General features: G+C 38.2%; 1 protein-coding gene across 1 annotated transcript; it reads right to left on the minus strand.

Annotated features, from left to right (window-relative positions):
• Positions 1 to 11,244: 11,244 nt before the first annotated feature.
• On the minus strand, positions 11,245 to 24,268 carry LOC104437044 (probable L-type lectin-domain containing receptor kinase S.5). Its single transcript, XM_010049913.3, has 5 exons — positions 23,824 to 24,268; positions 22,876 to 23,083; positions 18,896 to 19,344; positions 18,095 to 18,805; positions 11,245 to 12,597 (listed from the first exon to the last, which is right to left on the minus strand). Exons 2-5 carry the CDS (start codon positions 22,971 to 22,973, stop codon positions 11,744 to 11,746), a joined length of 2,112 nt encoding a protein of 703 aa, XP_010048215.2. The 5' UTR covers positions 22,974 to 23,083; positions 23,824 to 24,268; the 3' UTR covers positions 11,245 to 11,743.
• Positions 24,269 to 26,297: the final 2,029 nt, after the last annotated feature.

Here is a 26,297-nt window from a genome sequence, read left to right on the forward strand (position 1 = left end):
AACCAAGTTAGATCACAATAATATCAAATTAGGCAATAAAATATCGAATATTCGAATAGGGCGTCTGTAGATGGGAACTCTCGGTGGCAAATCACGATGGGGCCAAGACATCAGTGTTCATAGCAAGGACCGGCAGTGAGGGACAACAGCTTCGTCGCGACGAGGGCAGCAAGTTTGGTTTGCGCTACTGGTATGGCTCAACAAGCAGGTGGAGGCGTCGCAGGGGTGTAGGGCTTGTGACAAGCCAACGGTGTAGGCGACGGCGGAGCAATGGGAATTGGTTGATTCGTCGTCAAGCAACTTCGCGGCTGGTTTGAGGTGATCACGATGGAGATGCATCGATGCAAGCTCAAGATAGTGCAGACTCGTAGTGCAGGTTGGCGCGGGAAGTCTGCTTCGCCGTGGCCCAGCAGAGGATGTGGTGGATCGATCAACAGGTTGTGGTGCAGCTGGCGGGCAAATTGCTAGGGAAGTTGCGTCTTGGCTAGGTAGTATTGTTTGTTTGTTTGTAAAACAAACAAAATGTATTTTTCATTGTCCCACGTATGAAAGTTGAGACGAAATGGGTTAGAGCCTTTTCTAATGTGTTCAAAGAACAAGGTTGGGGTGTGGATTGAACCTACAAGCATGCGGGTGTGCAATTATTAGATGTATTATGCACTTGGCACGCTTGCGCTCCCGCCATTTAATTAGCATTAACCTCTTTATTTTTATTTTTATTTCGTATGATTATCTTGTTAACCTTTATTAGTGGAAAGATTGTATTTGTTCATTCAATGTTTTTAGAAATTACGAAATTCAAAATTTTATTTTATTAAAAAAATTATTATTTTTAATTATTTTATTTTGAATTTTATATGTGTATTTTCAATGTAACCTTTGAAATTATACTTGTTCAGTTTGAAACATTTTCCGAGGGTTGCATTTGTTCACTTTACGATCTTTCCTGAATAGTTGCCTTTGTTCACTTTGCAATATTTCTTGAAGAGTTGCATATGCTATTTAAGACCATACATATGCCACTTTTTGGTATGAGTGAGAATCAAGTCAGTTTCGAGTCATCTTTTCTAAACTACAATCATCATTTTAATTGTTTTCTAAAGAGATCATGGAGAAAAACTAGAATTGCTATCTAGTATTCTTAATTGAGACTTTGTTGTATTTTGGAGAAAATTTGCTGTAACCATAAGCCACATTATGGGGTAAAGAAATTTTTAAAGAAAGTGATATCACAGCTTGAAGTTTGACTTGATTATTCTATCCAATTCAAAAACATATTTTCCAACTGGCAATAATAAGGCTGGTCTTGAGGCTGTTGCTTCTTTGAAGGAGATTGCAGCATGGTTGGGAGAAAACGGTATAGTGTCTGGCGTGCAATGGTGGTGCAGCAAGGAGAGCGTGCCCGAGAGGGGATTTGGCTATAAACTATTCTCTTCGTTCTCTCTATTTTGTCATGGGCTTAGACTATGTGATTTAATTAAGTTTATCCACAGTTGATCCAATTTAAATGCAAACTATATGGACTTATCAAATTTCTACTAATACAAATGCTCCTAATAATCATATACAATTTAATTAAAAAAATTGTTTTGAGGCTAGGAATAATCTCTATTTTTTATGCAATTAATACTTAAATGGTTTGATAATTTAGATGTCAATAGTTTCATGTTATTGACAAACTGTAGTCAAACTTTGCAGTGAATCAATAAACCAAGTTCATGTTCCTTTGTTGGTTGGAATCGTCTGTCAATCAAGTATAAGGATTGCAGTGTATCTTCCAGTATTGTCAATGTAGTTTGTTATTCAATGTTGTTCAGTCGATAGAAACATGAGCCAATTCCTCAAACTCTAATACAATTTTTCATTTGTTGCCAAGAATTTTTTTAACCAATGTTTATGAGGTGCCAAATGGCAAGAAAATGAGGGAAAGTTATTTGCTGGTTAATTTCCATCAAAACAAGCATATCCTTAAGTTTTTTTGTTAATACACGGGGGCACAAGGGTAGAGACCCGACTATACTTCACAAACTCCTTGAACTGGTCAAGTCACATCGTGATTTAGAGCAGGTCACATATAATTGGTTGGATCAACAAAGGTAACTTTAAATTCTCGAGCCAGATTTCCTCACAAATCCTACAACTGTGCTGACACTGATAGTGCAATGTATTGTCCCTGATTGTCGGATCTATTTACATAATCAAGAGTGCAGACCGACAATTATTTCCCTAAAGAAAGAACAGTTTTTCTATTTCATGCGATATATAAAACCTGACTAGATTACAACATGAGGTTTCATCTTGAAACAAAAGCCTCCACCAGCAAAACTTTTAAGGGGCGATGCTAAATGCGCAGACTCGTGTGAGCCTGAGGAGGGTTTGTCCAGTTTTTCTGCATCAGCTCGGGAAATTAAACAAAGACAGAGCAGTGGAATCAGGCTCTTCCGTTGTCCCCTCCCTTCTTCCTCGAACTTGCAGTTTTAGATAACCTTTCCACATGATGCACTCGTGGAAGACAGCAAGAAGAAACGCCCACCGCGGATTGAGACCGGTGGGGGACAGCCAGCGACCCGTTCATTGGGGGACTAAGCGGACGGATCTGTGGGCAACGAGTCGCACAGTACCTACATCGACACTCTTCCTCTCACAGCTGAAAAAGATGTCAGCTAATTAAGGCGTGCATGACAACAATTCCTGTTCCAGAAATAATTTATAGAATAGAAATAGATTTTTCTATTTCTATTTCTAAAAGAGTTTCTAAGAAAAAATAACCGTTTGATAACGACACAAAATTTCTACTTTAAAAATAGAAATTTGTTTGATAACGACACAAAATTTCTTCCTTTTGGACGGTGGCGGACCGCCGGTGGCGTGGCGATCGGGGGCGGCGGCGGCAACCAATGAACGGTGATCGGTGGCAACGAATGAAGGACCGGTTGACGAACAATGATTTTTTTTTTTTATTTCTTATTTCTGTTCCAGAAATAGAGAAGTAGAAAATTTTTATTTCTGATTTCTAAACCAAACCTATTTCTGAAATAGAAATCTATTCTAGAAATAGAAAAACGGAATAAGTTTATCAAACAGATTTCTATTCCAGAAATAAGTCTGGAATAAAAAAAATTATTTTTGGAACAAAAATAGGTAATTGTCATGCATCCCCTTAGCTTTTAGCTTCCATAGTCGCTCATGCATTTACTCGGAAAGAGAGGACTCACATGGTTTCCATAAAACCACCATTGACCCTCTTCCTCTGTAAAAGAATTGAGGAATTTTAGAATGAGAATTATGTCGTTCATTACCACAAAAATGCAACATATATACAAGAAGATACAGCCATCAAACAATCTCCTAATTAGGCAAAACTACCAAAAATACAAGGACAACACAATAAAAAAGATATGTACACAAAACTTCCTAAGTAAACGGCCTAAATAAAAACATATCACAATTGCCTTTCCAATATATTTCAATACCCCCCTCAAGTTGGAGCATGGAGATCCCGAATGCCCAACTTGTGAAGAAGAAAGTTAAATTTATCCTTTCCCAACGCCTTCGTGAAGATATCAGCTAGCTGCATTGAACTACCTATGTAATCTGTTTGAATGTTACCATTAAGTATCTCATTACGAATAAAATGACAATCCACTTCAATATGCTTGGTACACTCATGATAAATAGGATTGGCAGCTATATGTAAAGCTGCCCGACTGTCGAAATACAGCTGCATAGGTTGAGAATGTTCCACACCAAGAAAATCCAATAATCCTTTCAACCACTTAAGTTCACAAACTATAGTATTCATAGACCTGTATTTAGCTTCAGCGGATGAGCGAGACACTGTTTGTTGCTTCTTAGTCTTCCATGAGATAGGTGATTCTCCCAAAAGAACAAAGTTACCGGTTAAAGATCATCTTGTCAAAGGACAACTAGCCTAGTCAGAATCGCAGTAAGCAGACAATTTGAGGTCACAATTGGCACGCAACATAATACCTTGACCTAGATTTCCTTTCAAATAACACATAACTCTCACAGCTGCCTCCCAATGAGCTTTCTTTGGCCGATGCATGAATTGTGCAAGAATATGTACACAGTAAGACAATTCAAGTCGAGTTATTGTTAGATAAATAAGCCGACCCACTAGGTGCCTATACTGAGTAGGGTTGTCTACATCATCACTCTCAATAAGGGCCAACTTGTGATTTTGTTCAAAAGGAGTTTTAGCCGGCTTGGAACCCAGCAATCCGACCTCAGATATCATATCCAACTCATACTTATGTTGACACAAGAAAATACCATATGAGTTTCTCACCACTTCAATCCCCAAGAAAAATTTCAGCTTCCCCAAGTCTTTCTTATGAAAACAACGACTTAAATAGTTCTTGAACTTTTGCACAGCGGAAATATCATTACCGGAGATAATGAGATCATCAACATAAATAAGCACATTCAATTGAGCAATCCCAACTTGAAAAGTGAACAAGGAGTAATCTAAATATGATTGCTGAAATCCATAAGCTTTCAAAGATGTTGCCAATTTCACAAACCAACATCTAGGTGCTTGCCGCAAACTGTATAGAGATTTCTGAAATCTACATACCTTCCTTGACGATTGAGAGGCAAATCCAGGCGGCATCTTCATGTAAACCTCTTCCTCTAAATTGCCATGTAAGAAAGCATTTTGAACGTCCATCTGATGAAGTTCCCAATTCTTTGCAGCCGCAACGGCAAGAAATGTGCGTACAGTGCACATTTCTTGCCGTAGGAGCAAAAGTCTCCTAATAATCTATGCCTTCAACTTGTTTATTTCCTAGTATCATCAACCACGCCTTGTATCGTTCAATGCTTCCATCAGAATTATACTTAATTTTATACACCGACTTGCTCCCAATTGCTTTCTTCCTAGGCGGCAAATTTTCGACTGTCCATGTGCCATTGTCTTTTAAAGCCTGTATTTCTTTACTCATGGCCTCTCTCCACCGTTCATCTTTAATTGCTTCCGCATAAGAGTTTGGTTCATGTCCTATAGTAATTGCTGCCAAGAAACACCGGTGTTGCGCAGAAATTTTTTTTATAACTCACATAACGTACTATAGAATAAGGAATACCTAAGGAATCAGATTGGGCAGATGAGCATGTCGATGGGCTTATTTTGATGGTGTTTGTCACATAATCTTTCAAACGAATAGATGGTTGCTTGACCCTTTGTCCCCTACCTAGTTGCGCTTCAACAACTTCACTTCTTTCCACATCCTCATTGTTTGTGTGGATCGATTCCTCAATTTCATGATTCACCTCATTTTCTCTATCTACACTTTCAACATGCTCCTCTCTCAAGTCACCTTTTAAATCATCAACTTCATCACCCAACTCCATAACTCTATTTTTAATGAGTTCATCACTTACTGTTTTCTCATCAGCATATGGAAATTATGTTTCAGCAAACACTACATCTCTTGATACAAAGTATTCACCAGCTTCTAAATCATACAATTTCCACCCCTTCTTCCCCAACGGATAACCAACAAAAACACATCGACAACTTCTACTAGCAAATTTATCTTTATCCCGATTCTGATTATGCGCATAGCACAAACAACCAAAAATCCGAATATGTTTGTAAGAAGGAGGTTGGCCAAAAATAATCTCATATGGGGTTTTACCATTCAATAATATAGATGGAGTCCTGTTAATCAAATACCCAGCTGTGAGTAGACATTCTCCCCAAAATTCTATGGGTAAATTTGCTTGGAAACGCAAAGCTCTTGCAACATTAAGGATATGGCAATGCTTTCTTTCCACTCGGCCATTTTGTTGAGGTGTTCCAACACAAGAAGTCTGATGCAATATCCCATGTTCATCAAAATATTCTTTCAAGCACAAAAATTCACTTCAGTTATCACTTCTAATAATTTTCACATTTTTCTCAAATTGGCATCTAACCATCGCAATAAACTTCCTAAGAACATAAGCCACTTCATTTTTTCCATTCAGCAAATATATCCACATAGCACGAGAGTAATCATCAACAATTTTCAAGAAATAAATTGCTCCACATGAAGTTGGCACTCTATAAGGTCCCCACAAATTACAATGTATTAATTCAAAACAATCTTTAGCTTTATTGTCACTAGAAAAGAAGATCTCTCTTGTTTGAACCTCACAAGTTTTATTGGTTTTCCTAACCATTTTGGCAGCTTCTGGAATTAACTCCACCACCTTAGAAGAAGGATGACCCATTCTTTTATGCCAAAGCTCAAAGGATTCCATATCAGCCACCGTGCAAGCATGTACTGAAGTCACTCCCTTGAGAAAGTAAAGCCCCTTGCATTGCTCACTTGCTCCAATCAGGTTCCTCGAATTTAGGTCTTGTATAGCACATATTTTTTTAGTGAGTTGAATAACCAAATTTGAATCATTATGTAGTTGTGATACAGAGATCATATTGCATTTCAAATCGGGCACAAAAAGAACTCATCGCAATTTCAAGTCTCCTCCAAGAAACACAGTTCCTTCTTCATTGCCATGGTTTTTTATCCATCAGGTAACTCGACTGAGCATGGCACAATGTCACGCAATTCTCTAAAAAATGCCAACGTTCTTGTCATATGGTGGGAAGTTCCTGTGTCAATAATCCAAGGAAAAATACTATGTTTACCTATCAGCCTCTCATGCGCACCATTTTGATGAGAACTTAACATTCCCAATAAAGTTGCCCACTACTCATCATTCAATCCACTAAGACCCTTTCGATCTGAATCCGTCACAACTCCTCGCCCACCATCAACTCCAGTTACCTGTGAGACGTTGGCATGAGCACCACCTCCCTTGTTACGTCCACCTCTATTACTACACTTTTGACCACTACTTTGTCTAGCAGAGGTTCCACGTGGTCTATTACCCCACCATTCTAGATATCCTATTAGCTGGAAACAACTTTCAGCATCATGTTCCTCTCGGTTGCAATTAGAACAAAATAGGATTTTTTCTTTATCCCCCATTGAATTTTGACCACCTGCTCAGATTGCAAAACTCATGGGATTGCCTCTTTCATCCTTAGTTCGTGTCATAGTTTGCACTCACTCTTGCTGAACAACAATAGCATAGACACGATTTAGATTAGGCAAAGGTTCAGTGCTCAAAATATTAGCGCGCACTGTTCCATATCCTTCTTCATCTAAGCCCATCAAAAATTGATGAACTCTCTCTTCTTCACGCTTTCTTTCCAATTCAATGGTTATATTGCATCTGCAACCTGTACAAACACACACTTGTATCTGATCATAGTTATTTATTTCATCCCACAAGATTTTGGGTTTACCGAAATAGGACACGATGGGTTGACCATCCTGCCTACAATTGGCCAATTCAATCTCAGTTGCTACATCCATGGACCATTCCCAATTGAGAATCTCTGTTTGATATCCTCCCACAAATCTTTCACGTTCTCCAAGTGAGAGATAGTCGAACGAAGTGTCGGTTCAATGGTATTAAACACCCAAGAAACCAACATGGAATTAACCGTCCACCAATCTTCAAGTTCCAGCGAATCATCTGCTGGTTGCTTGACATATCCATCAATAAAACCATATTTCTTCTTGGCTCGTAATGCAGTCCGCATAGCTCGCGCCCATTCTTCATAATTCTCACCCTTAAACTAAACTTGGGTAATCAAGTTACCTGAGTTGTCATTCGAATTCGGTGTGTAAGGGCTAGAGGTTTTCTTGTCTATTCCAAAACTCTCCTCACCTTTTTCTTTTTTTTTCCATTAGCCATGGCTTTGATATCATGTAAAAGAACTAAGGAATTTTGGAATGAGAATTCTGTCGTTCATTACCATAGAAATGCAACATATATACAAGAAGATATAGCTATCAAACAATATCCTAATTAGGCTAAACTACCAAAAATACAAGGACAACACAATAAAAAAGATATGTACACAAAACTTCCTAAGTGAATGGCCTAATTAAAAGGCATAAATAAAAACATATCACAACTGCCTAAATAAAAACATATCACAACTGCATTTCCAATATATTTCAATATCCTCCTACAGCTAAAAATGATGACAACATTGGAAAGATTTAGGGATTTTTCTAAGATAATTTTATATGTTAGAGATAATTATGATGTTTTTATTGATTATTTGTATCTCTCAAGACTGCATGTATATTACACGTATATCTCCCTTTGATTGTGCATATCTAATAAAACTTATAAATAGATCAATATATTCTTTATTAACATATATTGAAGTACATAGAAATTTTTTCATTCCTCTTTTTCGCTTTACTATTCTTGACTTGGTACCGGAGTACTAATATTGAGGAAACCTTAAATGCATGGTGTGCACCTTGAGAACCTTAGTTACAACCCAAATAAATCCATCCCTACCGCTCAACAAGTTTCACTCTATATGCACAAGTCTCATCTAACAAAACATCTAATTGAGTGCATTTCATGATTGTTGTGTTTTGACTCGAATCGCATTGGTTGTGTTGCCTAATTGATCGTTTTTCATAGAAGTGATTTTTCTTTCAATATACCTGCATAGGTCGCATCACTCAATAACTATTTTCTCAATCCTGCTATATAGGCCACTTGACGTTATGATGCCAGCTGTATAGGCTACATCGCACAGTTATTGTTAACTATATCGGTCACTTGTTGTTTCCCCTCCAATTCTTACCTTTTGCGTGTCAAGAAGCCAAAAACACCACCAAACTTACTGCCCTCAAACTAGCTAGATCAGGAAGTTTTGCCATGAACAATGGTTGGATGCCGCCTCATTTGCCATGTCTCAATCGCTTACAATCGAGTGGGTTGTTAGAGATAATTAGGGATTTTTTTATAATAATATTCTATGTTAGTTATCCTTATATCTCAAAATTGCATATATCTCTTTGATTATGCACATCTCGATTGAGATACTATTTTAGAATAATTATCTAATATAGACCAATATAGTCTTCATTAATAAACATCGAAGTATGCATAAATTTCCATATTCCTTTTTGCCGTATTATTATTCTTAACTATCAGCTTTTAGCTTCCACTGTGCCTCTGCACTTGCTCAGAAAGAGAGGAGGACTCTCATGGCTTCCATGGAATTACTTGAAGTGTAGAATGAGGGGTTAAAGCTTTAAATCCTCGATCGAGATCTATTCTGATAACAGGCTAATCCCATATCAGATGAGAGAATGACTCACCAGCTACTCCGTAAGTAGAAACCATTCTCAACCATCAAGCTCTCGGGAGCGTTGAAACAGATCAAAGGCCATCTTCCTGAGAGTGCAAACCCAGACAACAAGGGTTTTATTTTTGTAATCTTGAGCTTGATCCCTGGAGTAGCATGCATTGCTACTCAGTATCCCAGATATCCTTAGCTTGATCGACGACTTTGTATAGGATCTTACGTCATCCCAATCGTTTTCGGAGAGTGCATGTATAAGCTTTTCCACAGAGTGAGAGTGAACTGCAGCACGAACGGAAGATTTTTGTCATGTACATCGGTTTGAGTCACTTTATAATGGGCCTGAACTTGGCTGTATCATTAACAAGATCACAGGAGTCTCGCCAACTACTATACGGCGATCCTTCTCCTGAACGTCGGTGATGCATAAAGTTCATGATATAATTCAGGATTAGCGTGCTCCATTTGATCTTTGGAGTCAAAACCCGCACTCCGCAACAGGGTTAGGCGTGAGCCGAGGCCCGTCCACTGAATAAGACCACCAATGCCTGATTCAAATGTAGAGTCGGAGAACTACTTATGCAGTCGCAAAAGGAGTGCTCGCCGCTTGTCACCTGGCAATCCAGTGTGGAGTATCCAAGGCTGACCTGAGAATCTCGGCTTTTCAACTCGTTCTAGATTGGGCGAAGACAGACCAATTCATTTATGTGATGTGTCAGTCGGCACAGGTGTGGCCTTAAATGCTCACTTGCATTCGTTAGATGTCTGCTGCTCCTTTTATCTCAACCGCGATGCTCGAGCCCAATCGGCCCAATGGTTCGTTAGTCGTGCAGCCTTAATGTAAAAGAGTAGAGACAGATAGAATCTTTATAAAATTATATAGTACAAAAGCATTTGTGTTGGCATTTGTAGTCCAACGGTTTGGATAATTGCCTTCCAAGCGATAGACTTGGGTTCGACTCCCGACAGACGCACGTCGGTATGCCTTTTTTTTGGGACTTCCCTGTAGCTGCAAAACCAGGTTCTCTTTCGCCAGAACGCTTCTCATTCATTTTACACGTTATTTTTCTTTCATTGGATTAATATGAGCCTTAAAATTCATAAATTTATGAATTGACATACGTAAATCATTCCTGATTTAAGTAGGTCTTCCTTTTCTTATGCTTGTAACTCCTGCAATGAGGTGGTATGACTTGAACCACTCCAACTCGATTTCACTTACAAACGTAATATTCACATAGGAATGTAAATCCAGCACAGCTAGCTTCAGAGAGTCCATGTTGCATCACATCGTAGCATAATAGAGAGCAAAACTCATTTCTATATGACTCAAATGTGAACCGTGTGGAATTTCCCAATACGATCTATAATTCTTGAGACCATTAACGCAAACCTGGCATCCTCGTTCATGATCGAGTTCCATCTCCCATGGTGTATTGAGTCGTGAGCAAATGAAACAATTCTCTTTCATTTTACACATTATTTTTCTTTCATTGGATTAATTTGAGGCTTGAAAGTCGTAAATATATGAGTCGACCTATGTACATCGATCCTGATTTAAGTGGGTCTTCTTCTTCGTATGTTCCATGTAACTCTTGCAATGAGGCAGCATTACTTGAACCACTCCAACTCGATTTCACATAAGAACGTAGTATTCACCATGGAATGTAAATACAGCATAGCTAGCATCAAAGAGTATCCATTCTACACCACATCGTAGCATAATATAAAGTAAAATTCATTCCTGTTTGACTTAGATATGAATTGCGTGAAATTTTCCAATACAATATTTAATTCTCAAGACCGTTAATGCAACTGCGACATCCCCTGTTCATGATCAAGTTATGTCTCTGGTGGTGAACTGAGCCATGAGTCTTGAAATTCATTAAGAAAAAAAGGAATTGACATATGTAAATTGTTCCTGATTTAAGTGGGTCTTCCTTCGTATGCTCCATGTAACTCCTGCAATGAGGCGATATGACTTCAACCCACTCCAACTCGATTTCACGTGAGAACATAATATTCATAGAGGAATGTAAATACAGTATAGCTAACTTCAAAGAGTATCCATTTTGCACTACATCATAGCATAATACAGAGTAAGACTCATTCCTATATGACTCATATATGAATCGAGTGAAATTTTCTAATCCAATGTTAATTCTCGAGACCATTAACGCAACCCCGACATCCCCTGTTCATGATCGAGTTCTATCTCTGGTGGTGAATTGAGCCATGAGCCTTGAAATTCATAAATATATGAATTGACATATGTAAATCGTTCCTGATTTAAGTGGGTCTTTTTCTTCGCATGCTCCATGTAACTCCTGCAATGAGGCGGCATGACTTGAACGACTCCAACTTGATTCCACATAAGAACATAATATTCATAGAGGAATGTAAATACAACACACCTAGCTTCAAAGTGTATCCATTCTGCACCACATTGTAGCATAATACATAGTAAAACTTATTCATGTATGACTCTCACTTGAAATTTTCTGATACAATCTTTAGTTGTCAAGACCATTAACGCAACCCCGACATCCCCTATTCATGATTGAGTTCTATCTCCTGTGGTGAACTGAGCGGTGAGCGAGCGAAGGCAGATTTGGTCCTAGAGGTGGAGGAGTAGCCAACGGTGGTCAAGCCCGAGAATGAGACTGGCACAAATGCCATGCTAGGCCGGGACTTGGGCAACTCCATTAGTGGCTCATCCGGGTTCAAGAAAATCTGGACCACCTTTCGCATCCTCGGCCTGCATGCAGAGTACGGGTGCAGGCAAGCAAGGCCCACTATCAGTGCCCTCTCCACTTGCTCCTCGTCAAATTGGCCTTCCATTTGCTCATCTACACACTCCAGGAGCGAGTCTTCTCCGTAAAGACTCCACACATAATCCACCAAGTTGTTCTCTTCTGTGATCCCCTTTGACCTCTTCCCGCACACCACCTCCAAGACCACCATCCCAAAGCTGTACACATCCGACTCCGGTGTGGCCTTCCCTAAGTATGCCACCTCCGGGGCTAGGTACCCAGGGGTGCCTGCAAGCATAGTTGTCGATGAGGCGTCGCTTTGGATCAGCCTCGCAAGCCCAAAGTCACCCAAGTAGGCATTGTAGTTGGCGTCTAGCATGACGTTATTGGGCTTGATGTCCCGATGGACCACAGGGTTCCCACATTCTTCATGGAGGTAGAGTAGCGCTGAGGCTATACCAGTCAAAATCTCATATCGAGTCTCCCAATTGAGGGACAACTTGCCGATAAAGCGGTCAAGGCTACCGTTGGCCATGTATTGGTAGACTAATAGAAGTTGTTCCCCCTCATGGCACCAACCTTGGAGTTGCACTATGTTCTTGTGCCTCATCCTCCCAATTGTGCATATCTCTGCCAAATATTGTCTTTCACCTGTTGAATTTGAGGTTGAAAAATTGCCTGAAGTTCATTAACAAATACTAGAGAACTTTTTCATAGAGAATCTTCACAATTGTGGCAATTGTTGGAGATATTTAGGTGTCTTCTAAATATATTTAAGATATTTCCTTAAATTATTTTGATTATGCATCTCCGATTTAATTCTCCTAGATTGCCATTTATTCAAGCCCATGTATAAACTCCATGTACTCTTTTCTAGATACTTTGAAAATTAAACATAATTTCTCTCTCCCACTTTATTCACTAGAATTAGAGTTGCCACCCATTGTAGAAATTCTTATAAATAAATAAAAAAAGTCGCTAGCCTAGATCTAGTGTCACCGAGCGTCGCCATCTGACCTAGGTCAAATTTGGCACCGTCAAATGCCACATGTTCCCTCTCTTCGGCTTTTCACCACTGGAGCATAGGTTCTTGGGCTTAACTCATACTCTTCACTAAGGTCAATTTGGTGCTTTCCTCTATTTGCTATTTTTTCAAAGTCTTCCAAGACCGCCTAGATCAGGCCTTATGTTCGATGGTCGAGCTATATTGGATTAGATTGGAATGTTCTAGTAGTTTTAGCTTGCACTAATTGAGATGTTTCATTATGCAATGCACTAGGTGAGTGGGTGGTGAGCTATTGCACAGTTTGGTGAAGTTAATTGGTGTGGTCTCTAGAGGTAGGGATGTTTGGAATCTCAAGGGTAAATTCAAGGAAATTGGATTGCGAAAATTGACTTTGCAAGACTCTTTGAGATTTATACAAAATCTAGGAGGGTTATCTAATTTGGTCTTTGTTGCCCTTGTTCCTATGATCGGTCAGTTGGAATGATCATCGATATATGAACTTTCTACCTAAAGAACCTTCGAAGGCTACAGGTACTCTATACCTATGTCTGGATTGTTTGTTCAATTGGTTGTCAATGTTGTGACAACATTGTTGACAATCCATTGATGATCAGTTGTGTTGAATTATTGAAGTTGAGTTGCTTGAAGGAAAATATTGTGGTAATTTTCTTATTCTTATTAAACAATGGGTGATTTTGAGAAGAGTAATACTATGATGACCAAGTTGATTTCCTCTTCTTCTAATCGAATTATCAATAAGAAGCTTGAGGATAGTGCCGACTTTCAACAATAAAAGAAAATTGTGAAGCTAACTTCGATAGACATAATCAACTTACACACTTGACTAAGCCTAAACTTAGTATTGATGCAACTTAAAATGCAGTTGATTCACGTATTCTTGGTCAGATGCTGAATTCTATGAAGAGTAATATAGTTGATCTCGTAACTCATGTTGACACAATTAAATAATTATGGCAACATTTGGCTATATTGCATTCTGGCCAAAATAACCTTTCACGAATTTATTAGCTATTCCAATAGTTTTACCGATCTAATAGGAAGGGGTGTTCCGTTACACAGTACTTTGCTAACTTTAAGAAGATGTATGAGGAGTTAAATCATCTTCTCCCTATTTCAACCACTGCTGAGAAAAAGCAACTTCAGAGAGAATAGTTGGTTGTACTGGGATTTAAGGAGGTTTCGGTCCAAACTAGAAACTATTAGTTTCCAAATTCTTAGGAGAGAGAGACTATTGCATCACTCACAAATACCTTTGCTTGAGTTCTTTGGGTATCTCATGAGTCTTCTGAGGACACTATGTCTATGGTAGATAGCTCTTGTGTCCTAGTCTTGAATCAGTGGCGGTAGTGGGAGTGATAAAGGAACACGTAGAGGACATAACGCTTGTGGTGGCCATGGTGTTGGCTAAGGCATAGGAACAAGAAGCAGCTAAGGCCAAGAAGAGCTTTATGGACAGTCCCACAATTCCACTAATAGTTCAAGGGCCATTTGGACTTGTCATTAATGTGGCAAAACTAGTCGCATTCAAAAATCTTGTTACAAAGTTACATGGGAGACTAGGGTAGCAACTACATTTTGCAAATGTTGCATCTAGTACCTACTCTTCTTCTTTGCCATAGTTTTCAAAAGGCAACGCGATGGCTATGTCTAATAAGGAATTTGCTCGATACAACTAGTTTCAACACAGCCTAATTCTTTCACTGCTACTCTTGTATGAACAAGTAATACTACCACATGCCTTTTAGCTATATCTTGTCCCTTGTTAGGTCTTTCATTTTATTTTATTTTTGTCTCTTACTCCATCATCATCCATTGTAACCCTAGCTAATGATTCATCTACACAAGTTAAGGGGCTTGATGGAATTCATCCAACTTCTTCATTGACATTATCCTCAATGCTTTATCTCCCACAATTTCTGTTTAAACTTATGGCTATTAGAATATTAACCAAAAACTTTCAGTGTTAGGTGACACTCTACATTGATTCTTGTATTTTTCAAGATTTGGCTACAAAGATGATGATTGGTAGAGGACGTGAGGTGGGGGGTTGTATGTGCTTGAAAATGATTCATCTATTTCATGTTCTAGTGTTGCTTCCTTACATCAAATCCATTGTTGTCTTGGCCATCCTTGGTTGCACAATCTACAAAATTTAGATTATAGTTTGCAATCTCTTTCTAGTTTAGAGTGTGAGTTATGTCAACTTGGCAAATTGCATCGTGTTAGTTACTTGCCATGAGTCATTAAGCTAGTAATGCCTCATTTTTCGTTAGTTCATTTAGATATTTGGTAGATTTTAGATACTTTGTTACTTTTGTTGATGACTATTCCAAAGTCACTTGACTACATCTAATGGAAAGTCGTTTAGAATTGTTTTATATATTTTGTGCTTTTAATTCCGAATTTCATAATCAATTTGGTATACATGTTAAAATTTTTTGTTTTGATAATGCTAAGAGTACTTTTTCGCATCTTTTTTGACTTTATGACTCAACCTTGTATGATCCATGAATCTTCCTGTTATGATACACCACAACAAAATGATGTAACTGAAAGAAAGAATAGGCATTATTGGAAGTCACTAGGTCCATGTTATTTGAGATGATGATTTGTAAAACCTTTTTCTTTTTCTTTTTTTATGTTGCCCCGATTGCATACTATCTAATTAATCACATTCCTTCTTATGTTTTACAATGTTGTATTCCATTTTCTAATTTGTTTCTCAATCAATCATTATTTTTTTTACCACCCTATATTTTTTGTTGTGTCTGTTTTTTCCATGGTCATTGACCTAGAGTATTAAAATTTGATCCTAGGGCCATCAAGTATACGTTTCTATGTTATTCTCACACTTAAAAGGGATACCATTGTTATTCTTCTAACGTTTCTATGTTATTCTCGTACTACCGTTTTCTTCTTTGAATCTATAGCATATCATGATGTTTCAATTACTATTTTTGAGGTGGATGAAATCTTACATGTGATCACCATTTGATCAATTGATCCACCAATTTCCCTAATATTTACACAAGAACCAACTTCTCTCAAGGTCTATACTCGGCATCCTCAAGTAGCTACTGCTCCTCCCTTCCTCCCACCACTACTATGTCATCTTTAGCTCTAGATTTGCCATTAGCTGACCCATATTCTTCATCACAAAGATATCATGCTTGTACTTAATATTCTATTGCAAACTTTAGTTCATACTCTTCCGTGTCTCCTTTCTTTCAATCCTTTTTATCTACTATTGAACAATATTTTGTCCTTAAGCTAGCAGCCAAGGCATTACATGACTTTGGCTATAGATTAGCTATGGTAGAAGAATTAAAAGCCTTACAAGTTAATCAAACTTGAGACTTGGCACCTCTTCCTTTAGGCAACATTGATATTGGTTGTCGATGGGTGTATGCTATCAAAGTCATTCCCGATGGTTCTCTTGCTCATTTAAAAGAAAGAATTGTTGTGAAATGGTATGCTCAATTGTGTGGGGTTGACTAGTTAAACACATTTTCTCCTATTGCCAAGTTCACATATGTTGGTATTTTGATCTCTCTTGTAGCCACATATAACTGGCCATTATTTCAGCTTGATGTCGAGAATGCTTTATTGAATATGAGAATATGCATATGGAGCAACCTCTGGGATTTGTTGCTTAGGGGACATTTGGGAAACTAGTTTACAAGTTAAAAAAGCCGCACGCTTTGAAGCAGTCCCCACGGGCGTGGTTTGGAAGATTTTCTGAAAGTTAACATTCTTTTGGAATGTTTAGATATGGAAATGATTACTCCTTTTATAAACAATCAAGGGGAGGCAAGTTATTCTTAATTGCATATATTGATGATATTATTATTGTCACAGGAGATGACTTGGTTAGTATAGCTTAACTAAAGCTCTACCCTTAACAATAGTTTCAGACTAAAGACTTGGGCAAGTTGAAGTATTTCCTAAAAATTGAAGTGACACGGTCACAAAAAGGTATTGTTCTATTATAGTGAGAGCATGCCCATAATTTGCTCGCTAAGATAGGCATGTTGGAATCAACACCTCTTGATTCACCAATGGAACAAGGAGATAATCTAGTTGCTAAGGGAAGAGAGATTCTTGATAATCCTAAGAGATAATTAAAAACCAGTAGGCAAACTAAATTATCTCACAATTGCTCAACCAGACATTGCATTTCCAATTAGTGTGGTAAACTAATTTTTGTCTTCTCCTTGTACATTTCACTGGGATGCAATCATTGGATTTTGAGGCACTTGAAGAAGATTATGAGGAAATGAATTGTTTACCAAAATCATGGCCATAGCAGAGTTTTAGGATTCTCTGATGTTGATTGGACAAGGTCTCCAGATAATAGGAGATTGACCACTAGCTATTGTACCTTGGTTAAAGGAAATCTGGTATCATGGAAGAGTAAGCAATAGAATGCTATTGTCCGCTCAAGTGCTAAATCAGAATATAGAGTCATGACACAAGTGACACATGAATTAGTGTAGATTTAGTAGCTATTGATTGAATTAGGCTTTAAAACTTAGGTTTCTATGCCTTTGTGGTGTGACAACAAGGTTGCAGCATATATAACTTCCAATCCTATGTTTCATGAGAGAACAAAACACATTGAGATCGATTGTCATTATATAAAAGAGAAGCTATAGAGTGGAGTGATCCTTCCAAGTCACATTACGACTGGTGAACAACTTTTAGACATATTTACTATACCTCTAGGTAATGGGAGGATAGAATATATTTATAATAAGCTAGATGTGACTATTATCTATGCTCTAACGTAAGGGGGAGTATTAGAGATATTTAGGTATCTTCTAGAGATATTAAGGACATTTTCTTTAATTATTATGATTATGCATATCCCATTTGATTTCCCTAGGTTGTCGTCTATTCAAGCCTATAAATAGACTCCAAGTACTTTATTCTAGATATATTGAAAATATATAGAATATCTCTCTCCCACTTTATTCACAACAATTGGCGATGAATAAAAATGAAAGCAAAATGTGCTAAAATTGCTTCAGCATTATGTTTTTGTAATGTTTAGATCTTATCTAGGGAACCGTGTTCAAGAAAAATGTACTAAAAGGACATAATACAAGTAAAGAAACAAACCTTGTTTCGAGGTTGCCGAGATCTTTTTCACGGCTATTTCGACCGGAGGATCTGAGATCACCCCTTTGTAAACGCTTCCGAAACCGCCAGTCCCGAGCAGATTCTCCTTGCTGAAGTTGCGAGTGGCCTTTGCTAGCTCCTTGTAGGTGAACATCTTTGGAATGTTCGCAGCCACCCTCGATTGGCTCTCTATGTCGGTGTCCTTCTTGTCTCTCTTCCTTGGTGCTCTTTTAACGAGGTAGACGCATATAATGATGAACAATACCGTCATCACACTTGGCACGACCAAAACCAATATAGTTTTGATCCTGTTGTCTCTCTTGAGCCGCTTTTCCACTGTAGATAAAGGAAAAGAGCTAAATGCCCAATTAATCACCTGGTGGCTTTCGGGAAGAGGACCAGTGCCTCCCGAAAAGCCCACATACACGAGCCTAGGGACCGTTTCCGACATTTTGATCGAATAATTGAGAACGCTTGTTAGTGAATTCCCAGAATATGCTATTAAGATTTGGAATTCATTTTTATAGCCATCATATTCAATTTCGACCGTGATGTCCCTTCCACTTCTTAAGTTCACTCCTGTGCTCTTTAGGCTCTGGGCAACGACTGAGTTAGTAGTGCTCGTCGTGTCTATGCCTATGTGGTTCCCGTCAATATCAAACTCGTTCATGTAAGTGTCCAACTCCACGGCTAGTTGTCGAACAACACCACCTAAATATTCAGTTGATTGAAAAGAAATCATTTTTTGATCAACACTCTACAGCAAAGTACCACAAATTTCATATTCTTGGGTGGAAGTACCTTGAGTAGACCGATCAAGAATCCCCATGTATGAGCCAGTACTGTTCGGCGGTGAGGGGCTATTATCCTGTGCGAAAAGGAAAGCCATCCCGTCACCAGAGACTGTGGAATTTGGCGGTGGGGTGATCCTGACGGTGAACGTGGTGGAGATCATGGCAGGCCAAGCAGCCACTGGTTGGGAATAAAGAACCCGCCCTACCTGGTTTGTCGGCATCGACGCAAGGCTCGAATTACCTTTCTCTGGCGTGATGTTCAAATACCCATCTCGCGAGCTGACTGAGCCCATGCAAATGAGCTCTTTACCGGTGCAAGAGCCATGGTCAAAAGAAGGGAAAAAGAAACTTGTAGGCTCAAGACTTGAAGAGGAAGTTGAGGAATAAGCTTGCTGAGATCCAAGGAAGAGTGAGACAAGGATCGGAAGCAAGAACATGGTTTGGACACAAGAGACCCTGTAACACCAGATGAGGCATTGTTAGTGCCTAATTTTTTGTGTTGGGTGGTGACACGAGTCAAGAGATGGTGATGCAATTTAAGTTACGAGTGCTGAGCTAAAGAGGCAATTCAATTTAAATGGATGTAGCAAAAGCAGAAGCCCAAAAGAACAATTATGTTTTTATTTTCCTAATCAAAGCATAATGCGTCCATGCACATTGGAAAATGACATGTTTCACTTCATTGCGCAATTGACCACTTCGATGTAATGACTACAAAGCTTAGAAAATATGCTTTGTATCCTTTATTTTTAATATCAAAATAAGAGTTTGTAACATAAGTCTTACGTTGGATAGCTAACCATATACCTCATATCAGTTGACAGACTAGACTTACAGAACCGCTTTTTATTCCTTAGCACAAATTCCGATTTCCCCAACTCCCGTCCACCCCCAACAACTTCGTACCGTCATTTGTCTCCATGGCCTTCACCACCCTAAGACATGAGGTCGCCATGCCCTTTCACGGTCCTTGCGAGAGAGAGATAGAGAGAGACAGAGAGAGATAGAGAGAGACAGTGGGCTTGCGCTAGAGAGCAAAGCTGCAGTGCCTGTGATAGCTAGCCATGATCAACGAGTGCAAGTGTATGTGGGTGTAGAAGACTAGGCTTTGGAGATTTGTTATGAGTTTGTGGTTGGTAATATTAGATCTAGGTTGATATTTTTTTTTTCCAGGGAGAGTGATTTGGTTCTTTGGATAATTTGTTTAATAAGAAGCAGAACAGTATTTTAAAAAAGGGATAAATATACTTGAAATTTTAAAATTTATCACCAAAATGCAATTGAGTCTTAATTTTTTCAAAAGTGCAATTAAGTTCGAAGATTTATAAATTAATGTAATCTAGTCTTGTTGTTAACTCTATCCAACTTGACTATTGGAAAAAAAAAAAAAAGTAACATGACTTGTTTGCTATTTTCTCTATACTACGTGATGTTGACATCACTAAACAAAAAACATAATACTAAAATGATATCGTTTTGGTCTAAATCTAATTCTTTTTTAGCCAAATTTTAAATAAAAGGTTACATTTTTTTTTAAAAAGAGAGAAAGAAAAAGAATGGTGCCTTGCAACACTTTCAACCTTAGGTAGGGACTAAAGACCTAGGAACTAGTGACTATTAGCTAGAGACCTGAGCAATCGGGCATCACCCCACCCCACCCCAACCCCAACCCCCCATTGCCATTTTTAGTAATGGTGGGATGATAGCGACAAGGGTTGATTTGTTTTGTGTTCTTTTTTCATAAAACAAAATGGCATTTTTATTTTTAATCTAATTTAACTCAAATTTGGTTTGAAATAAAAACAATGTCATTTTAGCGACATGTTTTATGTTTTAGTAATGTCAACGTTACATAGGAGAGAGAAAATAGCAATAAACATTTTACATTAACCAAGTAGGATGGAGCTTTTGACTAAAAACAATAAGAAGGAATTAATAGAACGACTTGATTGTATCATTTGATAAGTTTTTAAGGACTTAATTGCACTTTTTAAAAAGTTTTAAGAATTCTAGTGCACTTATCCCTTTAAAAAAATAAAGGAGAGAAAGTTGTAATAGAGCAAAAAGGTGAAAAAATGAGGAGGGCATTTGGCATGCTTCCTTTATAATATGATATTATAGTACATCTCAATTTTCATTTTGCGCATTTCCCTTGTTTATCTTTTTCCATATAAGTTGGGATTACAACAATTATTTTAATTAGTTTATTGTACTAATGAGTTTTAGACATTAATTGTCCTTTCAATTTTTGCTTAAGTGACTATTAACATATTAATAGAAGACATCACTATCTGATTACTCAAATTGCATATAGTGTATTGCTGGCTAGAGATATTAAAACTTACTAATAAGAATGGTTTACCAAGTAATATCCAATCACCTGACAAGATTCTTTTTAACAATTCTACAAAGTAAGTCTAAAATACTAGCACAAACCAAAAAAGAAAAGAAGCTTATAATTCTAGCACTATCTATTGATGTCAAGGAGATGATAGGTTTGGAGGTAATGTCGAGTTTGGAACCAATAGTCTTCAATAAGCATGGATTTTCCCAAACTGTTAACTTGCTCAACATTAGGAAACTACGATTGAAATTGATCGACTAGAAGTCAAGTGAAGCGGAGGATACTTTATTTCTTATGCAATCAGAGATTTAAGACCAAGACTTAATTGCACTAATTGTCTAACTAGTGCTCTTTTGGTACCTAAATAATTCACTTAATCTTTGAACATTTTTAATTAACCTATGCCTATAAATGCTATCCATGCATGAGCGTGATCAAAGATAAGTAGACAATCATAATCAATGCAATAAAGATAAAGCATTCAAAAGTATACTCAATGAAGCACCAATTACAAAATACACATAGCACTGTTATTAAGGCCTGGATAGCAACCCCATGAGTTAAGTTCAAATTGGGTTGAAGTTGTTACTTAAAAGATTGATCTATCTAAGTCAAAGCTATCTCAAAAGTAACTACTAAAACTCGAAAAATTAAGAGTTATGTTATCCAACCGAAACTAAGCTAAATATATCACTAAGATTTAACAACCTAATCAAGGATTTTATTCCTAGCCGTTTTCTGATTTTTTTTTTTTTTTTCTAATGTTTTCCCTTTTTTTTAAAAAAAAATTATTACCCGCGTGTGGGATTAGGCATGGGCTTCACATGGACACGGGCCACCGCAGGCAAAAGGGCTTACTAGTTAAGCCTCTCTCCAGTAGAAATTCAAAAGCCCAATTTCCTCTGGAAATAAACCAAGCCCCTTTTTACTAGAAACAGATTAGGCCCAAATCAACTAGACACATTGGAACCTACCACAACGCAAGCCCATTTTTACTAAAGGGAAGCGTCAAGCCCACTCTAAGCCTGGATCCATCAACCCAATTCCCAAGCCCGAAAATTACCAACCCAATCATAACTAGAACAACTAAGCCCAAATATATCAAACGAATTGAAGCCCAAAAATCTCACTTAAGCCCACCTTCACCAAACCCAGTCTCCTCTTCCTTGTGTTCTCGTCGTCTTCCACTCCCACTTCCCATTCCCAGAACTCCACCCCGTGTTCTCTTACAATAGGGTGATGCTAGCATGATGATGTGACCATCTGACGATTTTTTCCCGAGAAAATTGCCAAGCAAAATACAAATTTTTCTCCCTCTCATGAAAAATATATGGCTGAGGGTTCGCCATCTGTTTTCCAAACTAACAGTACAACCGGCCAATCAATTTCCTTTACAATAAATTACCTTTGAGCATTTATGAGTACAAAAAGAAGGGACCCCTTACAATAAACGACAAAATGAGGGAATTGATTTGCTAATAATAGAAGGTGAACCCTCATCCAAACATTTTCCATCAGAGGGAGAAAACTCTGTGTTTGCTTGGCAACTTTCACGCACTTGTTGGAGAAAGAAAGTTTTAGGAAAATAAACGGTGAACCCTCGACCATACATTTTCCATGAAGGGGAGAAAGCTGAGTTTTACCTAGCAATTTCCACGCGGTTGTGTTGGAAAAAGAAAGTTTTTGTTGCAATTCTCCGGACCGCTAGCATCACCTCAAAAAGAAATAAGGTTCCATCCATGACTTACACCCCCAAAGCTTTAAACCAAGCATCGCCTTTGCTCACCCCGGAACCACCACCAAATTTACGGCTTACTCTCCCCTCTGACTGCCAGCCATCAATACCCACTTCTATCATCAACACCGTTCACACATAAACTAAATGGTTAGGACAAAGCAGATAAAGGGACGTTGTACCGGTTTAGATGCACATGATGGTCAAACACTCATCCACGGATACAACATCATCAACTCACTAACAATCGCCATTGGTGACCTCGAGAGCATAGAACACAAGAAAAACGGATGATGGAGAAAAAAAACGCGTTCAGTCATTGGAAAGACTTTGAAAAACAATTAAGGTGACTTAATCCGGGGCAATATGCTCTCGAGTTAGACAAAAAAGGAAACTAACTTGCACTGGATTGTTAGGACATCTTTGGTAACATCCTATTTTTCTTTTTCTTTTTTTGTTCTTTTGTTCTTCATAACACAAATAAATTTGATAACATTAATTAATTTTTTATTTTATTTTTCGGAATAAAAATAATATATATTTGAAAAAAGAAGTAAAAACACCTATATCTTTATTTTCGAGAATAGAAATATAAAATAATTATTTTTAAATAAAAATTATTCTTAAAATAGAAACGTTATAGCATTTCCTCACACAGGTTATGAACGTGGATTCAGGAAAAAAAGTACTTAACCGTTTCAAGACTTGAACTCCCATCCAGGCTCGAAAGAAGTCTCTCAGAAATGTTCAAAAATCAACACAACTAACCTATTCAGATCCGACACGAGCATGAACGGAAGAAACCGAGTCTCGGCGTTCCACTCATGACAGGGAAAGGCAGAGGGTTCAACATTACCTTACCAAGGAGGAGTTCTGGGTTGCGGTTGCTGGTCAAGTTTACATGTTTGAAAAGTATTGCCGATGAGAGTGCACGCCGGCCATGAAGCTTCAAACACGTACGAGTTGCTTCGGATCTTGACAGCCCAAAAACAGGGGCAAAACAGGGTTCGCTGCGCTTGCTGAACCAACAATGACGACACGGCGATCCTGCGACGGCGAGGATTGGCAAAGAAAAGGAAAGAAATGGCTCGGAGAGAATCCTGGAGGGAGCGACTTCTGGACGCCCAAAAAAGGCCGCAATTCTCCTCAGTCCATGCCCTCTGCTTTTGTTCTTTTTAAAGAGGAGGCTCGTCAGTGGCCGGCAATGGCGGACTGGTAGTTACTGCTGGCTAATGGAGAGCGACCAAGATAAGGATAGGAACTATCCGCCTAGGGAAAACCGTGTTCTCCTTCTCCTTCTAAGATATCTTGGAATAAAATAAGACCTATTTTCCTTGTGCTGTCCTTTTCTCCTTTCGTACGTGAAACCTCTTTAAATCCGAAGACAGCTCCATATTTCCAACTGCCCTACAGTCAACGCAAGAAGTCGTTCGAGTGTGAAAGAGACGCCTCTGTCTTCTCTGGGGTTTCCAACCTTGCGTTACCTGACCTAAAGAAATAGACGCCCGAGCGATCATTGTGAATAGTGAGAACATTCACTAATGGGAACGTGAGTCCATGTGGTATAGGAGATTTGGCCAAAGAGAGAGAGGCACGGTTTTATTCCCGGATTGGATCAAGTCATATCGGTCCGGGCCTAATGGGCAGGGTGAATCCCGGGTCAAGTTGAGTTGACTGGAGTCTTTGTTAACTTTCTTAGTTAACAAAAAAAATTCAGTGCATCCGCCGAAAAAATTCAGGTGTCAATACTATCCATTTTTATAACGATAGCATTGCCGACAACCTTGCTTGGAGAAATCTTTCTTTATGTACTTGCATTTATATTGATGCTATGGTTCTATTCCACCAAAAAAGTAAAAGACGACAAAACAAATGTACTTATAAAAAAGACTCAAAATGGTGCGATATAAAGTAAAAAGGGGCATGAAAATAATTTCATCCGAACATCAATTCTAACACTTTTTGGGCCCTCCCATGAATTACAAAATTTGCACAAATTATCTTGACCACCGGGCGTATGTAAGTGTGATTAAACTAATGATATGATCTATCTTGATCATTGGTCGAGAAAAGAAAACTACCTCGATTAGCTTATTGCATGGGTGTTGTCAGCTACAACAATTAACCATATGAAGTGTGGCAAGAAATGGGAGGATCAACGGAAGTGAAACTAGCAGTGACAACATTCTTGCAATGGGCGTTGCTCCTCTTCTTGGGTTCCGAAGAGTCGAGGTTGATGTGCTTCGTCACAATGTCCATGCAACCCATCCCCTCTAGTGGAATGCAACACAATCGATGGCTCATCCTCGAAGTCTCTCTCACGTTTGGATACGTCACATTGTTTACCTTTACTGTCGATGACATTATCTGCAATCGCAGTTTGAATGAGACACCACGGGAATTACAAGTTCTATTGCTTCAATGCATTTTATACATAGATTTATGATTGCAGCCATATGAGCACACATTAGCAATTTAAAAAATCCCTAATAAGCCATGCAAGCATTAACTAGAAACATAGTTTTTCACCTTACAACAATACTATTGATCATCACAATAGTCCTGGTCAATTATTATTAGGTTACGAGTGTAGGAAATAGTAACAATTTTGAAAATCAATACTACTAACATAACTAGATCCACTCTACATGCAATAAAATAAAGATGATGAATTCACTATAAAATATATCAATGCAAACATGAATTTGGATATAAGTATATTTTCTTTTGCCTAATTTTGTTATTAGTTTGTGAAAATTAATGTATACCGACCAACCTCCCATGTCTTGATCCTCGCACCATTTTCAGTTGAGTTAAATACGCAAACCTAATTCCATGGCCGGTCCCACACTGAACGCCGGTGACGTTGATGCACGGGCACCCACCCATAGTGGCGATCGCCATCGCCCGCCCACATTTTCGTTGGATCAATACAACAATAAAAAAAGTCAACAAAATCATGGGAATTTGAGAGCTGAGACTCCATTTACTTAGCAAAAAATAAATAATCCAAAGAAATATTTTTCTAAAAAATAATTGTCCGTATCACTTATAAAAATATATGAAATAAAAATATTTTTATCATCCACAACAATCTTCGGACATAAATTATGTCGATAATGAAAGTATTTTTAATGAATGATTATATCAAGTGATAAAAACGATCATTGTTAGAAAAATATTTTTTGAATTATTTAATTTTTGGAAAATAAATAAAGTCTAAGGATGCGTTTATTTTGCCGAAAGTGAATGATTTAGAAAAAAAATTCCTAGAAATAAAAATGCCTTGTGAGCCCAATGTGGCGTCAATTTTAATCTCGATAGATCCAT

Source organism: Eucalyptus grandis, chromosome 10 (genome assembly GCF_016545825.1).
Source record: "Eucalyptus grandis isolate ANBG69807.140 chromosome 10, ASM1654582v1, whole genome shotgun sequence".
Lineage (NCBI taxonomy): Eukaryota > Viridiplantae > Streptophyta > Magnoliopsida > Myrtales > Myrtaceae > Eucalyptus > Eucalyptus grandis.